Genomic DNA, 27,908 nt, shown 5'->3' with positions numbered 1-27,908 from the left:
GGCCACGTGTGAGTGGAAGATTGAAGATTGACGTGTACGACTTTTTAGATTTATGAAATATTTTTCAAGGATTCAGTTATATCATAATAACCAGGGTTGGGAAGGTTACCTTGGTAATGTAATAGTTTACATACTAGTTACCCTATTTAAAATGTAACAAGTAATGTAACTATTTAAATTACTTAATCAAAGTAATGTAACTTTTGTTACTTTTTTAGTTAAGGTGTTTTTCATGAACAGTCACATGATTTATAAGGGAGATAACTTCTTATAAAGCAAGATTGATCTCTCACTTGAACATGTATTTATTAGTTCATGTAGATTTTGGAATATAAAATAAAGATATTTTATGAAAAAAGTCAAAAGTCTGGCATCGGCTTAATTGGTACTGTGACGCATTTTAAGCTGTTGTGTGCTCCAAATAAGCCCACATCATGATTTATTTACAAAATATAAAAAAATATTGTTTTCAAAGAATTAGAAACAGCAATATATGTATTCAGTAACATGTTAAATATTTTAAAAACCCTTTGTAGTCATCAACATTTTCATCAGTAATTGTAATTTAATTACACATTTTTTTAGTAACTGTAATGGATTACAGTTACATTTATTTTCTTATTAAATTACGTAACACTGTTACATGTAACTAGTTACTCCCCAACACTGATAATTATACATATACATCAAAGTACAATTTATTCAACTTTATATTACAAAAAAGTAAATTGTAACTAAAGTAGGGCATTAAAAGTATAAACACAATAACCTTGCTGTTTCAAATTGCATCTGTAAGTCTGTTTTGTAATAAATCCTGCAGTACAACAATAAAAGCCAGTATGAAAATGTGAAATATCACACACACTCATAGCACAAAGAAAGACACTTCTGAAGTTATAAAAGCTGAATTGTGAATTTAAATAATTACATTTTAGGAATAAGCCATTTTTAACAGCAGACATTTTGACATGTCATAGCAGGAAAAAGACAGCTGTAACTTATTACTGATGCCCCCCGCCATTTAGCTGTGTCAGTGAACCAGCATGCACAGAGCAGGAAGGAGGAAATGGCACACAGCAGTACTGCCATTATTCATCTTATTATGATTTATATCTTTGTGTGACAAGTCAAAATGTCCACTGCGAGAAAAGTCTATCACATTTTGGCAATTATCCTCTGTAGCATGTGTGCTTTGGATAACAAACGTATTGTAGCTGACACCAATTTAGTCAACAAACTTTTATTAATTAGTTGAGGGATACTAATGCACAGGTAATACAACAAGTTTGGGAGAAAAATTGTAACAGCTCAGACTCAAAGGAGTTGTGACGCCTCCTATGTTAGGTACTATACAGCTTAATTTCAGATATGGAAATCTTTAATACATCATTAGTCTCATTTCACCTGTTACCTATATATCATAACCAGTTATGAGCTATAACATCACCTCTTAAAACTCTCACCAGTTTCACCACAATGGCCCCGACAACAGAAGTGGACGCCATTTCCTGTCTTTAAAGTAGGTAGCATACAAAATGAGCCACTGTTGTCCAAATAAAAGGGAAAAAATTCCGAGGTGGTGTAATGGGATTTCTAAGGATTAACCTTGGTTTTGGAAACAATATTGCTGATAAAGGGAAGACACTTGAGCCTGCTGTTTCTCCAGGTACAAAAGTCACACCACACACAGTCCAGGTAACTAGAAAGCTCCAACAACACTCCTATTTCAAGCCTATTTCATGGTATAGTAAGTGCACTAAATACAGAAACAAACACATATACATATGCCTTGTTGTCCCATATTGAATAGATGATAATAAAGGACTCTCTCAATGTGTTTGTCATCGTGTACTGAAAAAGCTCAATTTATGTGCATCATCAAAATGGATAAAATAACAGTGTATGCCGACACATAGGCCTACAATGTTATTTGTGGTCTACAAATTCTTTCAACCTTTTTTTTAAAATATTTTTTAGATTTCATAATATGTAAAAAGCATTTTCAAAGCAAACAAATAAAAGTAGGGGAGTGAAAAAAGCCATACAATTTTGAGAAGACACATCAATATCAAAATATCAGCAAGCCAACAAAACCAGCTAAATATGGTGTATTGCTGTACTCTCTAAACATGTTGCAGTTAGCTCACACTGCGGGATAGATATGTGTTTTCCACATCATAGGAAGACAGATAGTAAAGGGTGTGATAAAATATAAAATACCCACTGTTAAAAGCAGTGCTAAACTATCATATTGCAACACCAAAGCTTGTCAGGTAAACACAGTCAATGTGACGTTATAAATGAAACGAGGAACAAGCAGCTGATGAACTGATTCTGTGCCACAGCATAACACTCAACAAAAAGTGTTACCGATTCTAACATCCAGTCTTACAAAGGTGCTAACTGTTTACCGCACACGCACACACACACACACACACACACACACACACACGCATACACACACAAAGGTCTGGATAACTCATATTGAAAAGGTCCAAAGACCAATCAGTGCTTGTCTAACTTTTTCTCTCCGCCAGCTGAACCTGGATAGATGGTAGAGGTCCATCCCATTAACAGAGACAGACACATGCATAACCATCCCTACCTGAATACACTCCATCAGTTGATTAAAAATGGAGAAAGTCAGCTCAAATCTTTGCTTTACTATAGAAAAAGGTCACAGCGTAGGGATGACACCACCTGGGACACACAGATAAATTTCTTGAAATGCTCTGTTGACATCAGTGCTTGATTTAAATGATGACACTGACGTTTGTTGGTGCAAAATTCAGAGGACTTGCCAGTAAGGAGAAAAAGGTAGGATGGATTAGTGGACTTACTGGGTTGTAACAGGTCCTTAAGGTAGAGTGGCAAGTAAAGCACCCTTATTATCTTAGCAGAATATCCTCACATTACAACTTTATCCAAAGCTATCAGATTGCTATCTAGATAATACACACAAGAGAATATAAAATAGATTCATGATGTCTTTTTCATAAGCAAGCAAGTCATTATTTTTATGGACAATTATGGACTTTTCATTATCTCAAATCATTAATAACTGTGGATTCAAGTACTTTAAACATGTTAAAGTGAAAAATATTCTCTGATTGCACAAGTTTTAGATTTTAAATTGAAATAATTTGATAATATTTGTTTGTTTTTTTAAAATATGAAGCTAAACTAACATTAGAGTAAGTGGTAGAGCAGCCTTAAAATTCAACAAGACCAGTTATGGCTTTGTGTGGTGAGTCAAAATGATATGGTCATGTTGGATTACATATATTAACAAGAAAGAGTTAGCCATGCTGCTCATTACCCATGTAAAGACAAATTTAGTCTTTCTCTAGTTTAATTTTTCATGAGAGTAAAATACTTCCACTCCTGTGCCCGACTGCCACTAGGTTAGGTTGAATAATCCGGGAGTGCAAAAATACAAGAGGGGGAGCGAGAAGGGTTAAGGGTTAAAGTGCAAGACAATAACTTCGAGCGACCAGGAATTAATTCATATACATTACTATAAGTCAATCTTCATTTGCAGTTTTTTTCTGTTTAATAAAAGATTATTTTCCTCAGCCTCTCTATAAAAGATAGCATTCTCTTCTCAGCTCTTTGATTCAAGCTAAAGCAGTAGCCAAAATATGGCCTATTTTAAAATGATGTTACCTCATTTGATTGTGCTGCAATGGTGCAACAAGCTTCACACATAATTCACCCTTCTGTCAAACATTTAGCTTTGCCAGTCCTATTTTAGTCAGAACACTTCAAGTTTTTTTTGTTTAAAATCAATTAAACAATGCCATATTAAGTATTATTGTGACTAACATACTCACAACATTTTTTGGGTATTCTGCTTCAGTGTAAAAGAACTGTGGAAATAATCTTTTGACACTTGATGATGGTTCTCAAAGCAGATACCTTCCATCATCATGTGATGCAGGTAAAATAAAGATAAATGTCACTGAAATGATAGCCACATAGCTGTAGGAAAACCAGACTGGAACATGATTAACAACTGACCAACATTTTAGCTTATATGACATTTGCTTACTTAAAACATAAAAAGTAAAAAACAATAAAAGTCAAATCAGAAAAAAAAAGGTTCAAAACAACATTGCACTACATCACACACTGCGAAAATTCTGATTGCTCATGATCCAATTGGACGTGTTAGGCTTTATAATGACAGATGGCATCATTGCTTTGAGTATATAGATATATAGATATAGATATTGTTTATGTACACAGTACAGTATATCTGTGAAAAAAATGTGAAAACACTATCTATCAATAAATGACTTCACCATGCTAATAGAATATCCTTTGTAAAACCTCTCAAACACAACATGAATCTTGTAGAGAGAAGCACACTCCATTTGTTAGGAATATTATATCTGTTTAGAAAATGCTATCCATGTAGAGTCTGGATTTTATCTTTGATTACTACAGATACCCCTGCTGTGAGTACAGAAACTGAAATGTGGGCCTTTAAAAGGAGACAAAAGTGGAATGGAGAAATTAAACTCTACTGTTACATGAGTACTGTGTATAACAGCAGACACATTAACTGTGGGGCTTCAAAACCAAGATTTGAAGTCTGTACTAAATGTTTTACTTCTTAATGTTTGATTCATCTTTCTTCTCAGTGCCAAGTCCTTGTGGAGTTAGAAAGGTCTGTTAGCTTCCTGGAATAACATTTACAATAAGCGTCCGCTCTGGCTCCTGGGTCGCAAAAGCAGAGCTACTCTGACAATGACAGCCTCTTGGGTTTGCTTCGTCTGGCGGCAGAGGCCTTAGGCTGTCTGTTTTGGCCTGAATGACCACTGTCCGTAGGGTCGGGGATATGGGTGGGAGACTGTGTTGGGCCAGAGAAAGGTGTCACAGCAGGGGTTGAGTTTTGAGGAGTGGTGGGTGCTTCAGTTTGTGTTTGGAGAGGTGCGTCCACTGGGGGGCGGTCTTTGGGCTTGCGGCCCCTCTTCTTGCCAGTGGTGGCACCGTTCCTCACCTCAGCTTTAATGCCATTGTCCTCCGGCCCTTTACCCTTGCTACTGGAGACCACTTGACTGGCTGCTGCACGGAACCAGTTCTGAGGCAATAAAACACACCGTTAGTGATGAACCTAAGGAATAGGCACATGTATACAACTGTATAACCTTCCAAATGTAATTAGTAAGGTGTCCCTGATGTCCCAAAAAATGGTAATTATTAAAGATTTGAAGCTTATTTAGCGAAGTTTCAGGAGCAGGACCTCACCTCAGCTGCACCACTTCCGGCATTCCTATAAATACTACTTAACCCTGTCCTCATCTTCTGCTCTCGTACTCTATGCCCCTCCACCCACTCTATTTCTCTCTTCCTGTTCTTCCTCTCCTTTGTAGGGCCCTGAGGGGGTTCATCATTGCCTGGGTGATAAGGCAGATTCCCTACGAGCTTCCTGAGAATGCAGTCAGCAAGCGGAAGAACTACGTACATCAGTTGTTTTTCTTAATAAATAATTTAAGCACATCTTGTTGAAGGTGTGGTCCTTGTAAGGGAAGTTCATATTATGGAAACAAGATATTATATGGTGGGAAAACATTAATGTGTTGGAACAAGATCTACATATTGAACATGGTACTGTTATTAAGGGAACAAGAACAGTCTGATCTGCCAACAAGATCGATATGAACTTGTTCCCACAAGTTAATGACTTCTTTGCACAACATAAAACATAAGCATCTTGTTTCCTGCAAATTAACACCATGTTATCACAAGATAAATATACCATCTTCTGCAACTTGGCTGGTTTGACTCTATATTAACGATATTTTTTAGATTACTTGTGAAGTTAACACTAAGTCTGACTCACCTGTGAGTGTGTCTTGCTGATGTGGTACTTGACACCACTCTCTGAGCTAAACTCCTTCTGACAGATCAGACAGGTGTACTTCCCCAGTTCTCCACCACTCTGCAACACACACACACACACACACACACACACACACACACACACACACACACACACACACACACACACACACACACACACACACACATTTTTATTTTTTATATTACTTTGTTATTAAATCAGGTTCCACTTCTTTCTTTTTTTGCTGGTCATGTTTATTGATATGCTGTATTATATTGCATTGTCTTCTCCTGAGATACATGCAGGTTGCAGAGTAATATTGACTGCAGTAATGTCAGTGGTGGATTTGCTGCAGGTGGGTGTTTGTACCTGGCTGCAGTTGGCAAGGTGAGCTTTTAGTCCAGACACACTGGAGTAGACAGCTTCACAGTTCTGACAAAAAAACCCAAAACATAAATATCCAGTGAGTGAACAAATTCATCCAATGAACATCCTGTAAAAAACACACTTTTTTTTTTTTTTAAAGCTTTTTGTTGTGATCAATGGTAAATCCCTCAATGGACATTTTGTTTTATTTAAATATGAGAATTAAACAAATAAACCAGTCAGTGCTCTTACTTCATTAGTGCAGCAAATGAAGCCCTTCTCCTTGACTTGGGTCTTCCAGGTTTCTAGTAGCTCAGGGCTGAAGTTTGGGAGGCCAGGACGTGTGTAGTTTAGCTAAACACAAAGAGAACATTTATTATCAGTATTCTTGGTAGTATTACCATTGTACTGTGTGTGTCACAAGGAGATAGACTGGGGGACATTTTTATCCATTGATGTCACTTTTCACCACTTACACCCAGTGCCTGTGTGGAGCCTTTTCATGGAAAGTTTGGCTTTGATGTGTCAGTGTGTAATCCTGTATGTGTGTTGAATCATTTATTTTTGTGCTGTATGCAATGTTGCTGAATGTCTGTACCTGTGCCTGTGTGTGAGATAGGTACACATATATGTCTACTACTTATGTCTATATGTGGATCATGTGTGCATTATTGATCCGCTGTCTATCCTCACCCTCTTGCTGTCGGGCACCAAGTCATCCTTGATGCGGCGTTTGGTGCCCCAGTCTTTGGCCAGCTCATCCTCTGCGATCTCCTGCAGGTGAAACACTGCCACCTGAGCTGAACGGCGCCTCACTCTACCACTGGGGGTCCGTTCAAAGTCCACCTCCACCTCATTCTGTGCTGCCTTTTCTTTGACTCGCTCCCTCTCCTTTTCTTTTTCCCTGTCCTTCTCGCTGGCTTCTCTTTCCCTTTCCATAGGCTGGATGGATGGTGCTTTCTCTTGCCAGTTCCTCCTTTCAGGTTGGCTTTGCTCCCTTTTGCCTCCTGATGGAGACCCTTCAGAGACCACCTGGTGAGGAGTAGGACACTTTGATTTTAATATGTAAAGAAAATGTGGCGTCGTATTAAAATCTAGTAAAAAATTCTTATAAACATTAAATGGAAAAAAGAGCAGTCTCCTATACTGTACTGTAGATTATCTTACCCTCTCTTTGCCAGTGTTGTTGTTGGTGTCAGGGATGTTGTCCTTGTTTGTGGTGGTGGTGGCTGCCATGGCGGTGGTGATGGTCGGGGGGTGTTCAGTGCGTACATGGTAGTCTCTTCCAGCCTTGGATCGGTAGGTTTTTCCACAGTGCTGGCACAGAAACATAGGCTTCTCATCATCAGATAATTCTCTTCCACAACGCTTCTAGTGGTACTGGTAACCCATCAGACTGTATACACATGCAACCCATAATGTTTGTGTGATTGTATGAGGCCAGTGGCAGAAATGAGGCAGAATGAAAACACACATTAAGAAGGAAACTGGGTAAATGGAGCAAAATGGAACAATATTGCAGCATTTGGCCAGTGGTTAGTGTTAAAAAGACAAGCAAACAGAAAGAGACTGCTCATTTTTCAGCATGAAGATATGTCACTGTAGAGAGTCTATTTTTTGCAGCTCTTTCTCTTCCTCGCTCTGTCTTTTGCACTCTAGTGTGAGTAATGGGAAGCAGGGTGTTGATGTGGTTTTGGGCAACATGTCAAGAACAAGGCATAGAGGAAAAAGGAGGGAGAGAGGTAAAAGAAGGCAGACACAAAAACAGGGCCCGAGGAAAATGGAGAAACAAAACGAAACTGGCAGATGAGGAGAGAGGAAAATGTGACATAGAATATAAAGAAAAGTTGGACAAATGGAAATGGAGGACAAAGGAAAGCAAGAGCAGTAAAAAATGAGAGAGAAAGGGACATCGGAAGAAAGAAGGAGTGCATACCTCACTAGGACACTTGATTCGTCCCATCTGTTTGAGCACTCGGCGCAGCCTTTCTCTCTCCTCATGCTCGTCCCCCGTCTGGCCTTCACTCCCCGAGGGCTGAGGGGAACAAACACAACGTCGCATTAGCGTGTTCCACCACAACACCTCCCCTTCCTCCCTGACTTAAAAAAAAAAAAAGGTGATGAAAATGTTTTTTCCATCTCTGGTGTTCACACTGTGCCAGGATCATTAAATGGTTTCATGGTGAGGTTGTTTCTCAAGGCATGTTTATGACAACTGTCAAACTCACGTTTTCACTCAAGAATTGGCTGGTGCCAAACCCCAGCCAAGACCAGAACAACAGATGGCAGGGCTGCCAGGGAGAAGAAAGAACAGAGGAGCAGGGGACTAGAGAGAATATGGATCCCAGTGGAGAGAACTTCATGTGTTTTCTCATGTGTTAACACACTGAGATGACTGACATACAACCCTAGCTTTCTGTCAAGGTAAGGAGGAGATGAGATACCGCCAGAGTACTTCACTAGTCAAGTAAATCACACTCAGGCCTGCAGGCGCGAGTACAGACACCAGCTCAGCCTTTGATTTACACTGGTAGGGGAAAAAACCATGAAACTACATCTGCATGTATTCTTAATGCCTCTATGAGAGACAGAGAAAGCAGAGAAGAGCGAGATGAGAGAAAAAGAGCGAGACAATAGGTGGCGGTATCACAGTAGCAACAGCAACATCAAGGTCAAACTCAGTGGGTGATCCTTGTCCTTCTGTCAGCCCGCTGTGTTTTCCCAAACTGCACGGAGGCTGTGCCATGTGACCGCACCAACAACACACTGGACCCAGGGTTAGTGCAAACACCATATCAGATCATATAGAGATCAAATCAAATGATATTGCACTACTTGTACAGGACTAAAATACAATTGGCTTCACATACAAATTATAGAAAAATCAATAAAAGATTCAACAACCAGGGACATTAACAGATCAAAAAAAGAACAAAACAATAATAAAAGTATAAAGGAGTAAATTCATCTGTAAAATATTTCTTGCAGTCTCCAGTATACGAACACACTTCTACAGACAGGATATAAAGGCAGATGGATTGTCATATAGGAACACTGGAAAATCCAATATCTCAGTGTATCCCAAAGGGTCATATTTACAGAAACAACACCTCAGTGCCTGTCAGCACTCTCTGTGTGCCGAGGCCACAAACACAACACTTAATACAATGTAAGCCTTTTTACAGAAAAAAATGATTTTGTCCTGTCAAAGACTCAAACAGCTTCTGGATGCACATGTATATAAAAAACAAAAAGCCATATACAGAAATATTTGCATAAAAATCCTCAGATGACCGGGCCTTTCAGTGATCTGCATGCTTAAAAATACACCCATAAACCCACTAAAAATATGCAGAATAACGTTAATAGAGTAACAGCAGTTAAAGTAAAAGTTTCTACCTAAATAATGAGGGTATGTCTTAAAATTCTGTATTTTGATAAGATGAGATTTCCTCACGGTCTTGAATTTAATATTTTCTGCTGTTTACGGCACTAGTCAAACTGCAATTCTGTCATTTATATTGTATTATTGTTGTGCAAATGTGCAACTTTACTTTTACTTTCTTTGTTCTTTTTAACTATGGCGGCAGCTGTCTCAACACTTAGAGTCCAAGACAAATTTCCCTTCGGGGACAATAAAGTATATATGTATCTATCTAAACCTGCTTTAATCAGCAGCTGCTGTAGTCTTAACACACAATCGCAGATGCCAACACACTATCATAGAATTAACACGATGATAGCATTCAGGCTGTCACAAAAGTTTGACTTATCTTAAAAATGTTGCAGGAAAGTTTAGTTGTTTGCTGAGGAGGACTATCTGGTCAAACGTTTGAGGATATTCATTTTAACAGACGAACAGTCCTGTCTCCTGTTCTGCTGAATTGGAATACTGCCAAAAAGGTCAGGGCACAACAGGTCCGGACTGAAGACAAATGGCGGTATCAAACAGTTTGAGTTGGCCGACAGATGGCACGGCTATCTATCATTGCTTTTAAACTGTCAAACATTAGACATCCAAAACCCCTAACACACAGTCACACAAGCATGTGCACACTCACACACACTCCATATCATATACTATTTGTAAGTGTTCTCACACAAAAACACACACGCAGCATGCTGCAAGGTTTTCTGCACGTACATTCATTAATCTTTCATGATACTTTTTGAAACAGGCAGTGTTGAATTATTCAGCAAACTTCATAGCAGGACCATTGCTCTAATGCAGGAGTGTCATGATAATATCCTAATGAAGCTCTCTGCTGTCAGACTCAAGACAGCTGAAGAAAGGAATGTGAGGACTTCAAGGACAAGAATACCAATCACTGGTTTCAAATGTATGATCGTTTACAAACCCCACGATCAAAGAGGAGGGCATCGAAGCTGACAATGAATATGCAACAGATTAAATGTACTGACTTACAGCTCATACCTATATGGTCGTCTAAATGCAGGACACCCCCCACCAGCGAAAACTGATACTAGAAGTAGTATACAGTGGATTTCCATACATAGTCAAGTGTAAGTGTGACCTCTTCCTGAATGGGTGTAGTGCTTTGGTGTGGTGTCTAATACCTAACAACCCTGTTCAGTGGGTCAGTGGGACAGTGGTGAAACATGAGCTTCCTGAATCCAAAACCTTTACAGGGCACCATTAACTGTTTGGAATGTTTTGAATTTCAGCTGTGTGAGGCGTTACAAAATCATGTGTGTTGTATTGTGTTGTTGTGTGTGTTTGTGTGTGTGTGTGTGCACCTCTGTGAGTGTACCTTGGTGCTGTGTTCGGCCATGGTGTGGTAGTTGAGGCCAGCCTTGGACCTGAACTGTTTTTGGCACTGCTGGCACCTCAGGGCATCCTGGAGCTGCAGGGGTTAAAGGTCAAAACAGAGGATCAAACAACATTTCAAAGAAAGGAAATGATCAGGAAGCACTTTTTTTTTACTTGCTTTCCTTTTTATTGGATCTATCAATATAGTAACATTTCATCTGTAACTTAATAGTGTGTGTTATTGGTGGATAACTCTGATCAAAGACAACAAACCCAATTTAATACAGTTTTCCTTTCTTGGAGATTTCTTGCCTAGCTTCAGTATTGATTTGGTGACACGCGTGTTTTGATGGTAAGTGACCCTGTGGTAATGTGATGATTTTGTCATTGCTTAATGGCAGACTTTCACTTTAATAGAGTCACACAGGCCACTGGGCCAAGGAGCCATTAAAATGACTGTAGGAACACATCTCTCTGAGGGCCTGGAGGCCACTGCACCATTCAAGATGGCTTGTCCTCAGAAAAAAGCTCGATATAATTCAGTTGGATTACCTTTTTCTGTGCTTCACTTCCTATCTCGTTTAGTACAACGTTAGACCAAAATTGAGTGCAACGGAAACAAACGGCAGACACTTACCGGCTAATAATATTTGCTTTCATGTCAGAAAAAAAAATTAATAAAGGAGACTACATGAGGAATAAGGCTGAAATAACATTACTGAGACATACCCAGATATTATTACTACAAGCTTCTGATCAATATCTTTACTGTAAAGGCTCCCCAGACCCTGCACAATTGGGTCCTTAGGGGGGTTGTCTTATTATGTTGCAGTCAAAGTTATAATCAAATTTAAAAAAATTTGAAATTACAGCTCTGGGTTGAGAGAGTTTTATTTCATACCCAGACAGAAAAAAAGTTTCCTAACAATTATGACTCAGAAAAGTCAATATGTAAACAGTTTCTAGGCAGTAATATTAACACAACATTTGTATTGTATGCTGTCACATGTTATACAGTTCCAGATTTAAGATTGCTTTCCAAGTGAATTGCCTACCCTCAGCATTCAGCGGGTATTACATAATGGTTCCATTTTAAGGACATACATCCAGAAGCAAATGCAATAAATGATAAAAAGGCTGGTATTAATATAGGAAATGATAGGAAAACTGTTTTATCGGTTTCAGAGCAAGCTCTATCAGAAACGGTGACAGCACACCAACCCCTCTCAGTCTGATGGACGGCTGTATCGCCCACTGACCTTCTGGCAAATCTCCATGTGTTTCTTTAGGCCATGGATTGTTTTCCTGGTGACGATGGAGCAGGTGGGACACACAACTTCCCCTCGTTCTGAGATTGCTCGCTGCCATTGGATGTCAGGAACAGCACCTTAGAAACATGAGGATATTACTCTCAGCCAATCATGTATTAGTGGTATGATGTCCTAGTGCATAAAACATTTCCCTTTGGTACTTAGTTTTCCTGTTTTCTATTCTTACAGTTGAATTTCATGCTTGTGTTGGCAAGTAACAATGTGTGAGTGAGTCACTGATGCAAAATAATCCCTGACCTGTTGCTTCCTGAACAGCAAGCGTAACCAGAACTTCTTGATCATCTGGAATTAGTTTTTTTTCATTCAACTACTTAATAAATTGAATAATCATTTGACAGTTTTACTCATATTTTTTGTCATATTCTTAAGTTGTTTTTACATTTGTGATACAGACAGATCACAGAGACGTAAATTAATCACTACATCCAGCAGGTATTACATGTCAGTTTGAATTGATACTTTAAAAAGCTTAAAGCTTGAGGCTGGGCATCAAACTTGTCTCTATGGAAACCAATATTGAAACGGTCAGGTACCGAAAGTTTATTAATTTAACAGTGATGGACATATTAAACATATTTAAGCCCCTTTCACACATGCAGCCTCTCCCTCAAATGTTCTGCAACATTTCTTGCATGGAAGCAGGGCTTGATATTCAGGGAAATCTGTACTGCCAATCAAGACCAGTAAATGGACTGTATTTATATAGCGCTTTTCTAGTCATTATGACCACTCAAAGCGCTTTTACACTACATGTCATTCACCCATTCACACACTGATGGCAGGGGTTACCACACAGGGTGCCAACCTGCTCATCAGAGGGAAACTAGCCATTCACAGCAACGGGAGCAATTTGGGATTAAGTGTCTTGCCCAAGGACACATTGACATATGGACTGGAGGAGCCGGGAATCGAACTACCAATCTTCTGATTGGTTGACGACTGCTCTACCTCCTGAGCCACAGCCACCCAGTAGAGCTGTGTTGTGAATGAAAGCAGAAAAACTGCAGGGACAAGCACGCATTACGTCTGTCTGATAAAAGACACTTTCATGTGGTGCAAGCAAACCAAACACTTTACTAATGGTGTATTTGAATCTGCAACTTGTTTACTTTTGCACGTGATCTATCTAACAAACTTGTTGAATATTAAATACATTATGAGAACATAGGCACCCGACAACAGCTCGTCACCCGCCATGTTCCTGAAACTAACAAGAGATGTCTACACATGCGCCCTCATCTTCTTTTTCTATTGTTGAGTTTTATGGCGGTTGGCATCCATATATGTTGCATGACTGCCTGTCAATTGCCCCATCTTTTCCAGCATTGTCATGGCATGTGTGAAAAGGCACAGGGCCTGAAAGATTATCAGTTACCAGTAACTTAGCAAACAATTTAAAAAGCTGATCTAGGTGTTCACCAGAGCTGGTTGTGGCTGGGTCTTTCTTAGAGGGCTGACTTGAAGAAGGTCTTCTCTGAGGCTCCTCACTGAACCCACTCCCCTCTGATCTCTTCGCACGGCCTGCCTTCAGCTTCTCCTCCACCTTAGTCATACCTGCAACACACACACACACACACAGACACACACAGACAGACACACACACACACACACACACACACACACACACACACACACACACACACACAGGCACAAACAGACACAAAGTCATGGTAGTAATTAACACTCCCATTGAAGGTAAAATGAGAGATACAAGCAAAGAGGGACAGATGAAGGACAATGCTGAACAAGAGAAATACTAAAAAAGTTGATACTCAATATAAAAAAACTCTTAAGAGAGAAAAGTGTAGAAAATGAGAAAAGGAGGTTGTTTTGAATTATACTGGATCGGACTGAAAAGGACTACACAAGAGGGCAGTAAACTGTGATGAATTGTTTGATAGGTGATGGTAGTACAGCCCTATGTATGCTACAATATATGAGTCATTGAACATTTTCAGCATTTGAATGAGACAGAAAGAGAGAGAGAGACTGAGATGGCTGTGTAAGTGTTCTTGTTGTGAGTCACTCGTTCATTACGCAGGATATGAAACACCTCTACAGTTAGAAAGGTTCAAAAACCAGTACCAATGATCAGTGGCAGTAGGGATCGTTTACAAACACTCATGTGCCAATCACATGATGTAGTAAGGTGGATGTGAGCAAGCCTCCAACCCGCAATCCCCATCTTCCAATAGTTGTTTCCATTATGTTTTGTCGGTAATCAGTGATGAATGAGTAAAGCACATAATAGCAGTCTCTCCATCACAACTTCTTTTATTCAATTATTAATGTCCTATATGAGGTTGTTAAGGGCAAGTTCTCATAGGAAACATGTTTTACTGCCAACAAAGTATTTAATGAGGGAAATTTTGGATTCTACCTTTCAATCCAAATGTTCCAGAGATGGAAGGCTGCTCTCCAGTGAATTTCTTGGGCGTTTTCTGCTTCCGTCCTGGCTCAAGAGAAAAACACAGAGCAGAGAAGGGTCAAACACATAAGGGTCAGTGACAAATAAGGGTTGGCGAGATGAGCAATTCAAAAATATCTCAAAAATTGTCTTAAAAGCAGCATCAAGTTTGTTATAATGTACATTTTGTATTTTTGTTGGTTTTATGTCATTTGAAATGACATTTGCACCATTTTTACAAGTAAGACTGAATGCTCCTGAAAATGTCAAATGGTGTAACCACAAAATAATGATAAATATTAAATATTTTATTCACCTACAGTGTATTTAAGTGTATAGAAATAATTACTTCATTTAAAAAAAAAAAACTGCAATGGTTCCTGATTTACATGATTCCCCAGATTACATTTAATATTTAGACCAATTGTATTCCATTACTTTTATTTAATATAAAAAAAAATGTATTCTCAGATTTTGAACCCCTTTAAATTTGTCTTAACCACATTAAAAAAAAAACTCATTGACCCATACACAAGTACAAGCTCATAATGAGAATATGTCATCTGGTACAAAAGACATGCTGTAATCTTACTGTGTCTCATTCGCTCTGGGTCTTCATCAGGGAAAGAAGGGGGAAGACTGCCCTCTTCACTTTCACTGCCCCCTGCATCAGACGACGTGCTTTGTGCCTGCGACTGCTGGGACTGAGGCTGGACTGGCAGGGATTGATGAATCTGTTGTGAAGGCTGGCTGTGGTTGTGCTGTTTCCTCTCGCTCTTTTGGTGGGCCAGCTCTCCGTTCTGAGAGGGCGTGGACACCTCATGGGTCTTTTTTACTTTGAAGAACACTGGAGAGGGGGGACTGTTCTCCATGGGCCTGAATTCACAGACCGAGTAAGGACAAGTTTGGGCAGTCAGCATTATGACATTGCTAACACCATTATGTGGGTCAGTGTGAGTGGAAATTTGAGCTCTATATTCCAGTCACCTTTTCTTGGTGTTGGACTTGACAGGGGTCTTTTGAAGCTTAGGCTGATCGTCCTTGGCCTCCATACTAACCCTGTCTGGGTGATTCCAGAGCTTGTGCTTCTGCAGGCGCACCTTTGTGGCAAACGCTGCCTCACAGTAGGGACAGCCATGACTCAGCTTCTCGGTTACGGTGGCCTGATACAAACACAGACAAGAGGAGAGGGGATTTAGAGAGAGAGCTCCCTTGCTACACAAAAATAGATTACAGTGGGTATTGTAGCTGTTACCGGAAGCTTTCAGTTGACTAATCGTGTTCCTAAAACAGCACAACTAATTGCTCAAGCGTGATCAATAATCACTATATTAGGACTGTGAGCATTATGAATTCTCTAAATGTAAGGTGATTTTCTCTTATACTTCACTTTGATCTAGTGTTAAAGTCTTCTCTGAAGCATAAGGTAGGAATAGTCGCATAGCAGGAAAGAGCAGAGGTTAGTGACTCACCCCCTGGCAGCGTTGATAGTGGTACTTGACGCCATAGATGCTGGGAAACTCTAACCAGCAGCCTGAACATGGACACTTAACCCTGGAGCGGCGCTTAAACTCTTCCTTCCATTGTACTATCATATGGGCCTGCTCAGGGGTGAGGAAGAGAGAATTGAATACATGCAAGGATGATCGCTATACAGTTTATTGTGCATATTCATGGGAAGCTGCCTACTCTGCACAGGAGGAATGAAGGCCACTTCAAACACCCACTCTGTTGAAAGAGAGATACTCACAGGGATGCTTCTCAGTTCCTGCACTTCTGCTTTAGGACGACCTTTCCTCTTCCCCTCTGCTGGCTCATCACACACAGGACCTGGCAAAACGAGAGAGAAAACCATTTCTGAGTAAGCACAGAACACTGCCAGTGCCTCATTATTCATGCAGTATAAATTTTAATTACAATGGGTATCATTAGAATGCCCAACACTTGTTGCATTCAGACCTGCTAGGTTTTATATGTATCTTGATCTTCACACTTCTAGATACATTTCCTTGATATTTCACAGAGCTTCTCAGATGCACAACTTCAGTAAAATACCTTTTCAATCCTTCACATATTAACCACATATTAAAACAAAATATGGACATGAACACATGACCAAAGCAAATAAGTACAGCGCGGTGGTGGGTTTGAAAAGTAAGGAGTGCTGAGATCTTTGGTGTGATTGTCAGAGAAACTGAGTAAGAGAAAGGGAGAGAGTTTTTCTCTAAAGAGAGAGCGAGAGAGAGAAAGAGGGTAGATTGGGTAAAGGCCTTCTCTTGAGCCAAATAGATCAGCTATAAATCGGTAGCGCCTGTATGACCCTCTGACACAGCACACAGCAGACCGACTGCCTCAGCTCTCTCTGCTCTCTGTTTCTCCCCGCCTCCATCTCTCATATTGCTGCTTCCCTCTTTTCACACCCCATGTCTAGCTTTCTCACTTTTCTTCCCTTTACCTCCCCACAACCCTCCCAATATTTCTCCATGTGAACTTCAGAGGACAGGCAGTGCATTGGCTCATTACTACTCTCTTCTGGGCCACAATTAGACCTCTGCACTATCAGCCTTGCACTCCATTTCCTTTATACAGTGCTACTGAGGAAGGGAAGATGGAGAGAGCTGAGGATGAGTGTATACATGTGTAAGAAGGGGTGTGTGTGTGTGTGTGTGTGTGTGTGTGTGTGTGTGTGTGTGTGTGTGTGTAGGGGGGAATGCTGAGACAGATAGGAGAGAATTGCAGAGGCGGATGACTTCCTCTGACCAAGCAGAATACTGAATGATAGTGCTGCAGGTAGGAGCTGAGCTGTACTTTGCTCTTTAAAATGATCTATCTTTACATGTGCTCCCAACTCCCCTGCATTGATCAGGCAAGACCGGATAGCGGCAGCAGAAACAAGGCAAGAGGGAGACATACAGAGATGCTGCTAGAACCTATTCAGTTATATCAGTTGTAGAAAATGTCAAAGGGAAACTACTTGAAGTAGAGATGATAGTCCTTTGTGGTTAAGTGGAATGCAGCAGTGGTCTTGCATCGACTATTTTAAAACCGTTTCACTTCCCCATGCTGAGAAACATGACGATGTGTCTGCCAACTGCTTTCTTCTCCTGCAAACTCATTGACAAGCAGTGACAGGATGCACACATGCCTAGTGCAGCCCCATTTGTGACGGGTCCCAAACTGGATCAGAGTACTCTGTGTGCCTACCAGGATTATGAAAATGGTTGGAGGGTGTTTCATCAAATAAATGAATTGACTTCCTGCCATCAATGTTCATACAAAAAAAAAAAAAGGATAGACTCCGACCCAAAAAAATCTCTCTCTGTCACTGATGTTAATGTGTATAAAAAAAACACACTCCAGGCCTAACCTACCATGACCTCCCACTCTCATTTCCCTCTGTGTTTTATTACACAGTATCAACTTTCCCTTTTTGCCTCATTTGTCTTCTTTATGTTTCTCAATCACAAGCACAGACACAAACATTGGTTGATGGATTATATGTAATCTTTTACTTCAGACTCACAATAATAAGGTAGAAAGAAAATAAGGCAAGTCTGAATACGATTGAATGAGAAGCACAGTGGTGCTGCCTGGGAGTAGTTCATGACACAAGGTGTAAACACACACACATACGAGTGCGCTATGAGACACACAAACAAGTACGCAAACCATTACCAGTGTGTGTGTGTGTGAGTGTGATGTGTGTGCATAGATATGAGTGTATTAATATTCTCCAGGCATTTCTCTATTAGCTGTCTGGGTAGCAGCTGTAGAGGTGATGCAGTCGGCGGTGCAGCTCTTGTGCTGAGGAGGAAATTGAGCATGCATTCTAATTCCTGTCTTAGAAAATAAAGGTCTTGTAAAAGAAAGGCATAATTAATGAATTCTGCTCTTGGGAAAGATATGTGCTTGTTGCTATGGGAATAAGATCCACTTGTCGTAGTTATCACTATCAGAGGCCTCTTTCCAGCAAGCACAACAATTAGACCCACATACAGCAGGCTGCAATGCAAAGAGGCACATACACACACAAGCCAAGGCAGTACAGGTGTGAGTGAAAACATAGTATATGATGATTTATACAACAGACGACTTGACTTTCCTAGGGTGAACTATGCAAACACAATACAATGCATTCAATATCTTTTACTTTACTTTGCTCGCTTGAATATGACTAGCACACTCACAACCATTGTCTTGATATGAAACACAGCAGGCCCATTGTGTCCAATCTAAACCTCGCTTCTCAAGCACAGGCCAAGGGGATAAAACAGCTGTTCAACTAATGTCAGGGTATGACTCGCTCCCAGCTGTCTGCAACTGTTGCTCTGCACTGGTTAACCCTGACAGAGGAGAAAAGTGAGAAGTAGCGTAGAGAAGAGAAGCAAAGAGAAGAGAAAAGAAGAGAAGAGTCAGGACCCAGGAGTGCTGGCAGCTGCCTAATGATCTCAAATAACCTCTGAGTTCTCCTAGCTACGCCTGCAACTGCTCCCCCTGAGTGCAAGGGTGCACACATTACCAACAAACACACACACACACACACACACACACACACACACACACACACACACACACACACACACACACACACACACACACACACACACAGAACAGTCATTTGTTTTCCTCGACAAACACTCACACAGGAGCCTTTGTCTGTGTCTGCACAGTAGGCTTTAGACATACTGTAGTTTAGAAAGACAACACACACAAATACAAACAGTACTCACCGCTGACACAACTCAATGGAAAGGAGTCATAGGATCACTACTTCCTCAATCTCAACGGACAATAGATGGGGAAATCGATACACCTTGACACAGTGTAGAGTAAACAGAGTGTAACCGTCTCCTGTATATGTAAACTACCCCAGCCAACAGTTTTTCCTCTGTGTTTTTACTTTTACTTTAGTTACCATCTCTCACACATTCATTTGCTTAACAGCATGTCAGCACTTTGCTACTTTCACACACACACACATGCACGCACAAATACACCTCCTACTACTTCCTACTTTCCTACATGTTATATTTCATCCTGTGCTCTCATTTCCTCCCTTTTCTTACACACACAAATACACACACACACACAGAGTACAAACCTTTCCATCATATACGCACCTCTCTTTGAAGACGTCCCCATAATTCCCTCCCAGTCAGGCCTGATTCCAGACAGTGAGTAAGAAGAGGAGAGGTGGAGCAGCACCAGAGCAGTCTTGTTACCCAGACACTGACTAACTGAAGGAAAACCAGACTCTCTGGCTCTCACTCACTTTGTTTTTCCCCCTCTCTCTTTCTGCCCTCCCCCCCCCTCTCTCTCTCTCTCTCTTTCTGTATGACTCTGTATCTATGCTAACCTCTTCCATACTTACACTTGTTGATGCACACAAATACATTTTTCAAATAATTTGTTATTTTTTAGAAATATTTGCAGAATGCATTTTTTTGCCTTCTCCCATCCTCTGATATTTAGTACAATAAAATAAAACTTTGCTGGAAATGTTTATCAACCTGTAAGTGTTACCGAGGGTCATGAATAAAAATCAGAGACGATAAATAAATTCTAAAATCTGTTATGATCTGACTGTGCAAAAGAAACTGAGGGGTGCCTGTGTCATCTGTTACTTTCTATGATACAGATTTCCAAGGTATGATACTGTTATCAATTTCACACAAAAATCACAGATCTGTTACTGATACAACTTTATGAAAAATACTTTTCTGGTAATTAGTGGCCAGTCAAAGAAAAGTTTGCTGGAAAGAGGCCTCTGATAGTGATAACTGAGAAAAAAATATTTTCACTGTATTCAGTGGTCTGAACTTTATGTAGAGGCCAAGACTCACCACACAGACCTGTGGTAGACTATCAGTTTACTAGCCCCACTAAACCACACTTAAAGCAGTCAAATCAAAGGAAAGAGCTTAGACTTGAGATTCGTGCTACATTATCTGGTGACTCACAGTACCTCGGCAGCCTCTTCAAACCTGCATTGATTTTACAGCCTTCCACATCAGCTGCATGCTTCATATTATTGGAAACCTAATCTATTGTCTGATGCCCATTTGGCCCATGGCCAATAATGTGTTTAGTGACATCCAATCACAACAGTTTTGGATGACAGGCCACATATGTGGCCAGCAAATTCCTGGGAGACAACAGGTGAACTGACAGTAAAGCAAATAAAACATTTTCAAATCTAAGACTGACTAGACCTAGGATCAGAGAAATATACATAGATCACTGAGGCATGTTGTGGCATACACAGTGCATATACGGTCACTAATGAAAAAAAAAGAAGATGTTTATGCAACAGTGCATACACTATATGTGAGCCAGACAGACAATGCCTGCTCCAGACTGTTTGCAGTGCCCTCCTTATGGACAGTGACTCACCAACTCAATCTCTCTCTACTTCCATTTCCCTGAACTCCTTCTCATCTGCCATCCTCAGGCCTGCCAAATAAAGGTGTGACAAATATGACAAAGGACTCTCCTCAAAACGAGATGCAGCATCAGGCTGAGAAAAGCACCAGAATTCAATTTCATCCCAAAAGAAACATTCCACGATCTATAGCTCTTTATTGATTTTATCTTTTGGTATTTCACCAATTTGAGAGACTTGAAAAAAGGGATGAGTGGTGGGAATAGAGGGGATAGTGGGTGAACAGGGTAGCGGGGATGGAATGGAAGGTAGTAGAAATGGTGAGGGATAATAATGGTAATAATAAAAATAAGTAAGTGTGACAAGGAAAAGATGAAGAGTTTGAGGGAGGATGAAATGGAAAGGACTGACAGTTATGTGTGAAGAATGGGACCACAAACAAGTGAAAGAGACAGAAAGAGAGAGAGAGAGAGAGAGAGAGAGAGAGAGAGAGAGAGAGAGAGAGAGAGAGAGAGAGAGAGAGAGAGAGAGCAAAAGATAGAGGACGACTGAGAGGCCGAGACAAATATGCAGGGTCAGCAAATGGGGACTGCAGGCCTGAAATGAAATGATGTTGTGCAGTCGGTGTAGTTGGCTGTTATTTGAGAACACGCATATGTATGTGCACATATGCACACATAAACACACAGACATGTAAACACAGACACAAAAAAACACACGCACAAACTAGAACATTCAACATTCACACATAACCAGAGGCATACAAACCTGTGCAGGCATAATCATCCAACCCACTTATTACCTACTCCTCCCCATACTGATAGAGACAGCACCTCACTACACAGGAGCACCCACCACCACCACCAACACCACCACACACAGCGTGCCCACTGGACAATGTGTCCTGGGATCAGGTAGGGTACCTCACCACTCTCTGTCAAAGGAGGAGGATGCTCACACACACACACACACACACACACACACACACACACACACACACACACACACACACACACACACACACACACACACACACCCCTAGATTCCACTCATTATGCTTGCATTAATCTTTGCAGAAACGGGCCTAATCTGAGGGCTTGCCTAAAGAATTTGGCAGATCAGTATTAGCTCTGTCCATATACTTTTACTTTAGCTAGCTCAGAGCATTGGAGCAAAGATTGACGAAACCATCAAATAAGATGTTTATATGAAAAATATCTTAAAATGATGACGAAAGAGAGACAAAGAGAGAGAAAGTCACCCTCAAGACCACATCCTTTCCGGAGGTGTCTGGTGTGGCAAGGTGACAGCTCAACCACACCACTTACACTCTAGGAAAGCCCACACATCTAATTTGCAGTCCTTGTTTCCATGTATGAAAACACAGTAGAATTTCAAAAAACCACTAGCAAAAAAACAGTCCAGCCAGACAGTTTTTTTTTCAGAGTTACATCATGCAAACTTTCAGTCAGGGACATTTACCAATCAACCTGACAACAGAAAATAAAAAAAGCCATTTTAAGTCCAAACATTTCAGAGGCATGGAGTGAAAAATGAAAAGCAAGCAGCGGGAAGAGGGCAGATTATGTGGTATCTGGTTATCTGAAGAGCACACTGTGTACTATGGGCATAAACTGAGTACTGAAAAACCTCCACAGGGAGCCTTAGATATTGATGCCTTTGTTTCCCCAAACCGAGGCTCATGGCCCCCTTGGGATAGACAAGCTAGCGCCAGACTCATTATGATTAGCACTGTAGCATTTCTTCTCATCATTAGATATCGAAAGCTCAAGCCAGTCACTGGTGAGCAATAAGTCAAAGGAGGCCGAATTGAAGGAGATGGTTTGGTGTATAAAAAGGCTAAGTATTTATATACACACAGAGCTGGAATTTTACTGCAGGAAGCCTTATCACACTGACATGACCCCTTCCTAAAATATTCTTGCTTCACCCTCAAATACACATATGAGGGTCATAACACACAACAGTTATTGTATGGTGGATAGGGAATACAAATGGCACAACTGACTAATGACTTAGTTGAAGAAAAAAAAAAGAAGAAGTAAAAATCCTCATGCATCTCTTTTGTTTTGAGTCTAAATTAATACATACTGTTATACAGATGCACCAGGAAGTGTGTGTGTTCCAGTAGTGGCCTTGTGTTTCCCCTTAAGGTTGCTGGGTGTTCTTAGAGAACCACATAAAACTCACTGGCAATGTTACAAACTAAGCCTCTTTAAAGGCTAGGGAAACCCCTGGTAATGTTCCAGATAAGAGCAACTTTCCAGCCAAACAAGACAATTCTTCTAATACAACATAGTGGAATGTAGATTCATATCTTGGGCAATCAAGTTGCGCTGGAAGCTGTCCTTAGCACAGACATAAAAAAAACTTGCAGTATCAAAAACACTGATATAATTATTATAGCTGTATTTCCGAGAAGCTCTGCATTAATGAGAGTCAAACCAGATCTACTGTGGAAAAAGAAAATGAAATAGACAAGCAAGAACAGTAGAGTCTAAAGTTACCAGAAAAAGTCCCGTAAAAACCAGGACCAAGTCATCACCTGAGATGGCATTACCTTGACACACGCACACACATGCACACACACACACACACACACACACACACACACACACACACACACACACACACACACACACACACACACACACACACACACACACACACACTCCCACAATCATCAGTGTTGCTCATTACTAAACCTCAGCCAAGTGTGTTTCACTCAATTCTAGCCTTCAGTCTCAAAACAATCAAGGCAGAACCCACCACCAACTTTGCACTGATTGATTTGTAAACACATCTTGTTTATGGAGTAATAAAGTGTAAAAAAAAATCTATAAAACATAAGACTCTGAGAGGCTGCAGAGAAAAACCTGTCACTCATATACACTGTGTTCTGCTACAATAAATTCTTCAAGAGAAAAATAAACACACACATCAACCAGCAGCCTATATACAAAAAAGAATTGGAGACCATACAGCAAGCCTGTAAGTGTTGACCCTAGTAAGGTTAGACAGATAATCAGAAATTGACATAAAAATGAGAGCACTTCAATAAATGGATTCACTAATGCGAGAAAAAAAAAACGCTCCTACGCTTTCCTGCACTCTTCTCTCTTGGAAAATAAGTTTTGTAATACTGTCCACGGCAAGCAACCAAACACATACACACGTACACACATATGTGCAAGCACCCTCACTGGCATGCAGATCCAGCCTAGAGGGCTGAATATTAACACGAAAAGAAAAGAAATTGAAGCACCTTAGTCTAGTTTTGGTGCTGTATGTGTCTGGGTTTGTGAGGCTATTTTGTAGCAACCAAAACAACTGGGTCATATTAGAAAAGCCCCAGTTTTCCAAGCCTGCCTGACTCTATTAAAAAAGTCATAATGATCTGCTGGTTATTGGATTGAAACATAATTCTCCAGTCCGGCTCCCCCATTCCAAAATCTTCCATCTCCATCCAGATGGCTTGGGGTTTCACTCATGTCATTGCTTGGCAAAACATGTTTGTTTGGTTTTCTCACTGAAAGGCAGTCTGAGGAAAAACGTTGTAGTTTCCAGGCCTTTCTGTGGCGCAAGGGGTAGAATTACATTCAGGCTGGGGGAACCATTGATTCTTAATAAAATATAACCCATTCAAAAAAAGCAGCAGAGAGAGTTATGTGTATGGTATGTTGATCAAAACCTGAACAGCCAGTCTAGAATGACAAAAGTCCAGCCAATGGAAAGCCAAAGAGACAAATGTGCAACAATACAATAAGATGCACATGTGTTAATATGTCATGTAAGCAAACAAGAGCTATTCTTACGCTGCATCACCAAATGGAATTTATCCTGGAATCAGTCCAGGAGCAAACCTGGGTCACACAAACAAAAGCTCCCCCAGTTCCCACATTTCAAACAATCTGTGGAGAAATTCTGCATGGATCTAAAGTTGTGCATTGTTTTTATTTAACAAAGTGCGGCGGCTTTTCACTCACTATGTTTGTTGTTGTTTTCGGGGCCTGTCGTGTTTCTAACAGGCTCCTGGGGATGTCCGTGTTTGGAGGTCCGGCCCCTTGGCAGCCCTGATGAGGACAGCTTCCCAAGCCTGGGGCCACTTGGGCTCTCCATGCCTGCAATGATAGTAGAGGGGGTACAAACACACAAGAGATATAGATAGCTGGAGGCAATATTTGGATCCTTTCTAATACCGCTCATTAATCCTGTTCCATTGCTTGTCAAAACATTATTAGCAATGTCCACTGCATCAATAGTCTGTGATGATACTGTCTCCTTGTTCTACAAAGCAGTTTCTTCATGTCGGCCATCGGTGCTGTCGGACTGAAGGTTATCTGAGTGGAGGCACACACATCATCTGCAGAGGTAATGAGGGTGTGACCTTCCATGTTTCATTTCAAAATCAATATTCTCACTTACACACTAACTCCATGCTCTGCCCATTAGACAAAAGGTGAGCCACAGAAAGGGGAGGGGATGGTGTGGGTTGGGGGGTAAAAGCTCCTTTTCTTAGCTGCCTAGTCCTCTTTCTAATTAAAACCAGCGATGCATCTCGGGTCACATGGTCAGCAAGATTTTTTGCTTTAAGTAGGCTAATCCTCATTTGTTGACTACTTGATAAATTACACAGAATTGTCCACCACTGTGTTCTAAATTTCATGCCATAGCATCCATAGCATGTCATATGTCAGCTATGAATTCTGGGTGCTTGAACCCTCATTCCCCCATCAGCATGGAACAGTCTAATAGATGAAGACAATTGCTAATTATGGTAAGTGGGACTGATTATGATCCAACATGCTTTCTCTAAGCACACATTCATGTCACTCTCCTAATGAATTACAACAGCACACAAAGGGTCACCCAGTGGGGGCCACTCAGTTTCAGTTTACACGCCATGCCATTCGCTGTACATTGAACAATGATGGCTCATTTGTCACTCTGATAATATGCACAGAGTTTGTTGTTAATAAATCTGACTTTGGAGGCATGGTGAGCTCGCTGCATGGTGCATTTTGCAGAAATATTGCACACACCAACAAAAGACGCCTTCCTGTTCCTGTGTGAGGTGTGAGAGTGTGAAGAGAGGAATTGAGAACTACAGACTAGCAATTAAAACTCTATTACTGGTGAAAAACAATAAAAATCACTCAAGTATCCTTTAATAAACAGTATCCTTGTTATATTTAATGGTGAGATTCAGTCATGATCTCTGTACCTTTTGTACACAATGCATTTTTATTTCTTATATCATTCTTGTAGAGGATTCAACATTTGTTAGCTTTGCTCTGCTCTTGTTTAAGATCACTCATTTATTTTTAGCTGCTTTTGCTTTTTTTTTAAAAAGAGTAATTCTACAAGTAAATGACAACCCCACATTATCATACCTTTAGCCAGACACAACAAAACCCGATGACTCCCACTCACATCTCCTCACACAATCTGCTGACAAACCAACCTGGAAATAAGTATTTTAGCTCCGCACGTGGCACACTGCCATGCTGTGTGTGTCAACGGCAAGGAGGTTACAGAGTTCCCTATTTGTGTGGTTAACGTGAGAAAAAAGAGGAGACTTTCTCCCTCCTGCTCGGCCACACCTACCTGAACTGTCGGGCAGTCACCCAGCGCTAGGGGTCGGGTGGCCCCGGGTCACCCACGTGAGGGAGGAGGAGGTCAGCAGACAGGCACCTATAGTGGGCGTTTTTCCACCAATGTTATGTTACATGGCAATCACACCTGCTGTGCGTCAAGGACCGGTCACACCGGGGTTAGGGGGGGCCTGAAAGGAAGCGGACAGTCGTCACCGTCGTCCTGTCCCCCCAGCTCTGCAGGCGGCGACGAGGTGGAAGAGAAAAAAAGAGCACGGGCAGGAGAAGAGAAATTACAATTTCGCCTGTACATGAAAAGAAATCCTGGATACTTTCACCTTATTCCCAGTTTCCAATTGCCTTGCCCCCTCCTCCTTTCCTGCATTAATATGTATACCACGAGGCACTTCTCCAACCTCTGTCTTCTCGTTAAACACTCCAGAAATATTAGAAATAGCCAGGAAAGATAGGTAGCTCCCCGACTCCTTGAGGAAAAATATTAGAATACGGGATGGTTTATATAGGCAGTGAAGCAAAATGGCGACTTTATTACGAAGGAGGAGTAAAAAAAAAAAAATCCTTGCGCTGGCTGGAGCTAAAGGGAGGCACAAAATATGTTTAGTGCATTAATTTCGACGACTGCAAGACAGTTGATTAGAGTAAAAGAAAACGAAGCGAAGGAAAATCAGCAGAAACGCCAAACCTCGATCGGTTTTGGTACACTCCTCGGTTCCTTACCTCGGGATTATTTCGGTTTTGGATATTATCTCGGCGGCCGTGTACAGTATTACAGTAATGTGTGTTGGGTCATGCGCGTATCCACTCCACCTTTGACAGTTGCAACTACAGTCTTGAGGCAACTTGCAAACTCTCGCGTTATTATTATCTATATCGACCGGATTAATATTGGGGGTTTTTTTCTGTCAAATAAACTCGCTGCGATACCGGCTTGCGCTGCTCTTCCGACGTAACGGCGCTCGTTCCTGACGAAAAAAAAGGGGTCAGGGCTTAAATTCCTTAAATCAACCTTCGCCAAGTATTTTAATCTAGTTGCTGATATGTTCTCCCCCATGCGTCCTCCAACCTATAACGGCTTCAACAAATGAGAAAGAGAAAATGATAATAGTCCAGTCTGTTGTGGGCTCTTCTAGTTGTCATTACCTTATACTGTAGGCCGATGCTTTAGTC

At 40.8% G+C, this 27,908-nt stretch overlaps 1 protein-coding gene across 4 annotated transcripts; it reads right to left on the bottom strand.

The window, feature by feature from the left end:
* Positions 1–1,224: 1,224 nt before the first annotated feature.
* Positions 1,225–27,671, bottom strand: znf512b (zinc finger protein 512B). Of its 4 annotated transcripts, XM_062426412.1 has the most exons (18): positions 27,459–27,499; positions 26,734–26,957; positions 25,113–25,247; positions 16,474–16,553; positions 16,196–16,324; positions 15,711–15,886; positions 15,316–15,599; positions 14,697–14,768; positions 13,736–13,870; positions 12,245–12,372; positions 10,987–11,079; positions 8,151–8,249; positions 7,382–7,531; positions 6,908–7,246; positions 6,467–6,568; positions 6,218–6,280; positions 5,849–5,947; positions 1,225–5,086 (listed from the first exon to the last, which is right to left on the bottom strand). In XM_062426412.1, exons 3-18 carry the CDS (start codon positions 25,243–25,245, stop codon positions 4,742–4,744), a joined length of 2,427 nt encoding a protein of 808 aa, XP_062282396.1. In that variant the 5' UTR covers positions 25,246–25,247; positions 26,734–26,957; positions 27,459–27,499; the 3' UTR covers positions 1,225–4,741. The 4 variants fall into 4 exon arrangements, with proteins under 4 accessions (XP_062282396.1, XP_062282395.1, XP_062282394.1 ...); XM_062426411.1 differs by having other exon boundaries at positions 26,734–27,671; XM_062426410.1 differs by lacking the exons at positions 26,734–26,957; positions 27,459–27,499 and having other exon boundaries at positions 25,113–25,369.
* Positions 27,672–27,908: the final 237 nt, after the last annotated feature.

The sequence above is a fragment of the Scomber scombrus genome, chromosome 10 (assembly GCF_963691925.1).
Source record: "Scomber scombrus chromosome 10, fScoSco1.1, whole genome shotgun sequence".
NCBI lineage: Eukaryota > Metazoa > Chordata > Actinopteri > Scombriformes > Scombridae > Scomber > Scomber scombrus.
This window is presented reverse-complemented; position numbering and strand designations above follow the sequence as displayed.

Bases quoted from the DNA above. Each gene is read 5' to 3' on its own strand.
- znf512b (XM_062426410.1), bottom strand. From the start codon at position 25,332: ATGAGCGGTATTAGAAAGGATCCAAATATTGCCTCCAGCTATCTATAT. The intron at 16,325-16,473 runs GTGAGTATCTCT...ACCCCTGAGCAG, and splicing joins AGGAACTGAGAAGCATCCCT to GCCCATATGATAGTACAATG. The intron at 8,250-10,986 runs GTACACTCACAG...TGTTCCCCTCAG, and splicing joins TGGCCGAACACAGCACCAAG to CCCTCGGGGAGTGAAGGCCA.